Source organism: Etheostoma spectabile, chromosome 8, assembly GCF_008692095.1.
Source record: "Etheostoma spectabile isolate EspeVRDwgs_2016 chromosome 8, UIUC_Espe_1.0, whole genome shotgun sequence".
Classification (NCBI taxonomy): Eukaryota; Metazoa; Chordata; class Actinopteri; order Perciformes; family Percidae; genus Etheostoma; species Etheostoma spectabile.
In genome coordinates, this window is record NC_045740.1 from 13,779,859 (window position 1) to 13,785,294 (window position 5,436).

Below are 5,436 nucleotides of genomic sequence, written 5' to 3' on the forward strand. Positions count from 1 at the left end.
AAATTTTCATGCCATGGGACCTTTAACTAGTTGGAATTTGGGGTGTGCTTCCAAAGCAGCTCCAGTGTTCACTCTTTTTTCTGATGATGCCAGTCTCTTGCTCTTTTCAATATCCCTTTTCTTTTTCTGTGCGAAATTTGGATTTTGAATACGTGTGGTCCTCTGTGTTTCCTTCTTCAAACTTGTCGGGGTCGGGAAGCAATGATACACATTAGCAGCAGCTGTGAGTCAAAAACGCAAAAGGCGGAGCAGTAAAGCCTGAATGACCCTTACCGGCTAACGTATTTTAAGATGCCGCATGACTATGGAGAGTCTACCCCAGTTCATGCAAGTGCAAATGTAAAATTTCATTTTTTTCACAAGCAGTGTCATCCTTGCTGACTACATCTATGTTCAATTTATTTGCTAAAGCAAAGACGTTTTGAAGGAAACATAATGTCGGCCAGATACCTTTTCTATCAACATAAAAATGACATGTTAATTACATATCTGACAAGTTACAAAAATGTTGATACCAAATGTGTAAAACGTTCACTTGCAAGGTATTTCAGTTGTTTGGCCTAAAAAAATTAGTAGTTATAGCAATTACATCAAACATATATGGTTATGTTTATGTAAAGGAAAGAGAATGGTCATTTCACTTTCTTTACTCAGTGGTTTCCTATTATCCTTCCACCAACACTATCAGGCTCTAGTGGCACCAAAACTAGGCCAGCTGTCTCAGGTGAATGTTGATGAGATTTGCTTGTCCGTGTTGCCACGGCAACATATACATGCTGTGTGCACTGAGAAACTGAGAATCAATGTCATATCATTTACCCGCAACTTGACTACATGATGTAAGAATTTGGCTCAGCGTGGCTTTTTGCTGTTAATACTGAATGGAAAAAGTAAAAATTGGGAACTTTATCTGCAGGTTGTATGATGGTGTGACAGCAGGGAGGACTGAGGTGAGAAGAGCGGAGCAACACAGATGCTGTCGCAGCTTGGCCAGATCAATCTCCATTAGTACACGAATGCTTCAGCTCCTCCAGGGCATCCAGGCCAAAGTGTCACCAGAGTGGCAGGCGCTGTAACACATTCTGCTTTTATCACCCAAACAGTAGAAACGATTCAATATCTTCTGCTTTCCTCTGAACTATGATAAGCTTCTAGTGGAATGTGGAGATGCCATTTAAGCATTATAGATATGCTTCTTGCCTGTATTTGCTTCTAATGTAAAGCTATATGCAAACATTGTGTGATTACTTTTTTAGGCTTTTGCCTTTTGGACATTAATACCCAAGGAACAACAGTGCAAAGCGTGGGAGCGTTGAACGTTGAGAGAGGAAAACTGTTGAGTCCCTGAGAACTTTGTCCCATTTTGGACAGCTCTCCTGCACATCGTTCGAGGGGCTTTAGACCCATTGACTTCTGCTCATATTAATCTAGCTAAATACAGGGGGTATTACTGCAATGTTAGCGTTAGCAGCTCCTCTTGTTCTCCTTTCAACATCTCTCCATGGGGTGGAAGAAAGCTCGGCTCCTTGGGAAACGGCCTCTCTCATTTCCTTTACGGATGAATCTCTGAGGTGACTTCATGCACTCCCTGCCTCGTTTCATTAACCATTTCTCAAACAGAGTACACTAGCGGCTCGAAAAACACATTGTAATGCACCTGATGTCTTCTGAGTCTCCATGAGAACGAGCCATGTAACAGACAAACCATACTGATTAGCTACACATCAGATGGTAATCTCTCTGTACTTAGAGTAATGTAACACTTTATTTTTTGTCTTCTCTTCCTCAGCCTGAAATCAGAGTTCATTAATCACCTGAACTTCAGAGCTTTTGTAGCTTTTCCCAAGCAGTAATTTATTAAGAGGCTTTCAGTGAGATGATGAATCCTTGCCCTGTGCTCACCAGTATGAGCTCATCGCCGTTCAGCTCTCGGGTCCAGTAGGTTTTGGGGCCTTCCCCTTCCACCAGAGTCTGCTTACAGTACATCTTATTCTCCGTCTCCCAGGTGGCGAGGCTCTGCAGGGGGAGGGATGACAAGGTGGGAAGGTCAGTATGATGGTTTCAGTCAGTGATGGTGAAACACATCAGCAAGGCGTAACCTTTAAAGGGTCACGTAATGCCACCATGGCTCTTTGGTGTGGTCAGAAATGTGCTCCAGTGCACCCAACAGGGATGTCAAAGCTTACTGTCACATCATCTAGGAGAACACTTCTACACCACTGCCTCACAGAGAGAAGTTAAAGTGGCTACAATCGCCTTTTTTATAATAATAATGTATCAAATGATAAAAAAACAATGTGTTAAAAAACAAAACAACGTGAACGTGAACAATGTCAATTTGAAAGGCGTTGCTCGTATTGATGAACCAACTGAGAATTATCACCTGAATATGCAGCTCCCTTTAGCTTTGCAGAGGAGAAGTGTTAGCAGAGCTGAAAAATCAATCCCCAATTGATAATATTAATATTTAATTTGTTTGGTCGTTTTTCACTATTGAAACAAATTGCTTTTATACATTACAAAGGTTCATCTGTTAGGGTTTAACAGGCGTTGTTATGCATTCATCCAATAAGATGTAATAACGGTCCATGTTTATATCACTGTATGTCTGGTCTTTTTCATGGTTTAAGCTTTGCCACTTAATGCTATAGCATACAATGATATTTTAGACAAAACCAGTTCCATAAAGAAAACCCGTCCAAACAAGTGGAGGCCGTTATAGCAGGAGATTATTACTCATGGTTTTGTTTTGAGATTTTTTAACAGTCATGTATATGTGCAATGTCCTACTTTAAAACAACAACTCTGTCCCATGCTAATTCATCCATTGCAAGCCTTCAATGAATGAAGCAATATAGTGTTACAAATCAGTGGCCTGTTAGTGAGTTCAAAAAAACATTAAATCCTCTTAGCCCCTTGGTCGGTCGACAGTCGTGGTCTCCGTCTGCTAATTCACTTCAATAATATTTCAAATGACTTCAACAGGATTAGTCAGACTTTGACTTCAGGACTAATTGTTCCTGAAGTAACAGACTCAAATTGCCTATCAGAAAGCTAAGAATTCATAGAAGAGCAGGACAAAGTTGACCCTGTGATGTTAATTTGTGTTCATGGCAAGGATTTATCATTTTGGTCAGCATTTTGATTAACTGCACTCATAGTTCATTACTTTAACTATACTGACACGAAAGCTGTTCTGTTAGAGGAACAGTTTGACAGTTTGGAAAATACATTTACTTTTTTACTGAAGGTAATATGAGGACATTAATATCACTCATTCCGAATAAATACAGTAGAAAGCTGAATCCAGGAGACAGTTTAGCTTAGCATGAAGTCTTGAAACAGGGTGAAACAGCTTGCCAGACTGCCTGCCTCCACTTCTAAAGATCACTGTTAATGTTATCTTGTTTGTTTAATCCATACATAATCCGAAATTGTTAAAACAAATTAATTAGTGAGCTTTAGAGTTGCTGATAGGCAGATTGTTATGCTTAGACAAAGCTATGCTAGCTGTTTCCAATCTCTATGGTAAGTTAAACAAGCTTTTCTGGCTGTAGATTCAAATTTAAAAGAATATATTAAACATTTTAGGAAATGCAATTATCTTTTTGCCAAAAGTTAGATGGAAAGTTTGATACTACTCTCATGTTCGTCTATTAAATATAAAGTTTTGGCAAGAAGACGGTTAACTTAGCTTAGCACTTTTACTGGAAACAGGGAAACAGCTGGTATGGCTCAACAAAATCCACCCTCCAGCACCTCGGAAGCTCACGGTTTCTCACGTTATTGTTTGTTAAATCAGTACTAAATTGTAAAAAATGATCAATCAATCTTTAAGCTAAGCTATGCTAACCATCCTGCCAGATAAGAGAGTTTATCAATCTTCTCAGCTAAAAGAGAATACCAGTATGTGTATTTCCTAAAACATCATACTATTACTTTAACTGCTATTTTAGAGTTACATTTCCCAATCAAGTCTTTATTCCAAAGATTTGCATGCTATTCAAATTTTTTCATATGTGTTGGTTTTGCGTTCCTATCTGACTCTTATGTTTTCCCACGCTGCTGAAATTAGTTTTCCTCTCCAGCTGAATTTTTCTTTTTAACATAGCATCTTAAGCTAGTGATCTCAGTCCAAAAGCCTGGAACTGCTTAAAGCTGCTGTTGCTTCAACTCAAGCACAACATTAATACATCCAACAAAATTAAAATCGGGATAGGCCAATAATGAATAATCCATCATGTGTTTCCAGCATTTTCTTGCATAGTCTATTTGTTCTGTTGTTTATAGACAATTTGTCTAACATTTGAAAAAATGTGTATATATTTATGTTATTATGCACCACTGCCCAGTGCTGGATGGAGCAGCAGCCTCAGTTTCTCAGAGGCAAATGTTAATCACCATATCAAAGGTAGGGAAAGCCATCATGGATCCCTGCGGGCTGCCGTCCACAGGCTTTGCCAAGCTGAACAACAGCAGGGCTTTTCTGCAGCTCTCCCTCTGATTTCCCCCCCAATAAAGCCAGAACCCAAAGAGTCGATTAGCTACGGCTCCATTTTAACGGTAGCATCAGTCTCAGCCTCTGACTCGGATGGATTTTCTCTCATTCTCTCTGTTGCACATTAAGTCGCAGACAAATTCTCTCACATGGTTTTTCTCTTCGAAACAATCCAGCAGAGCTTGTGCACACACATTTGAGACCAAGACAAATTCAAGCTGTATTTGTTTTTACCATGCCCTGTTTTTTTTCTGTAGCTTTTTACTTATCAGAGCATCTACTGCCGTTGGCTTTGCTTTCGTCTCACAGTCTTTACATTGCTTATCAGACACAAATATCTCATTTCCTGCTTGGTTTAAAGTTTTTATGCTGGATTTTTACAATTCTTTTAAAGCTCCGAATAATATAATCACTCCCTCTTAGATTTATCTCTTCCCACGGCTTGATCACATTATCTCTCACTTTAGTGTTTGCTCATCACTTTTCCTCCCTCTCAGCAGCTTATACCTCACACTTAGAACAACAAATGCGTTGCTCTTTATCAAATCAACTCATATTTTACCAAGTGACAAATACCAGATCGTAATAATGAAGACATGAAGAAGTTTCTTAAGCTGCACTTTCAAAAATAACCAATTAAGACTGGGTGCAACAAAAACAATCTGACAGTACAGAGATCCATTTAAAAAGTCCCAACTTCTGGAATGATTGGTTTCAATAAGAAGCTATGTTGCGAAAGTAATTACTTCTTTTATGTGTTTAAGTATAGTTTTTTCTCCTTTAAAGAGAAACCACTTTCTGTGGCATATTTGACTGGCATTTGTCTCAACCACAGGGATTTTTATCATTTTTAAGCATATGCTTATTTTTTATAGTAAGTGCTGTAGTACAACTAGCAGGAGACAAGTTACAATTGAGGTAAGTTTGGAGACACTACC

At 38.9% G+C, this 5,436-nt stretch overlaps 1 protein-coding gene across 1 annotated transcript in view; it reads right to left on the bottom strand.

The window, feature by feature from the left end:
* crabp1a (cellular retinoic acid binding protein 1a) overlaps positions 1 to 5,436 on the bottom strand; it is a 19,720-nt gene that overhangs the window by 2,533 nt on the left and 11,751 nt on the right. The window contains exon 3 of the mRNA XM_032524089.1: positions 1,903 to 2,016. Coding sequence (XP_032379980.1) covers positions 1,903 to 2,016 — 114 coding nt within the window. The remainder of the gene's footprint in view (positions 1 to 1,902; positions 2,017 to 5,436) is intronic.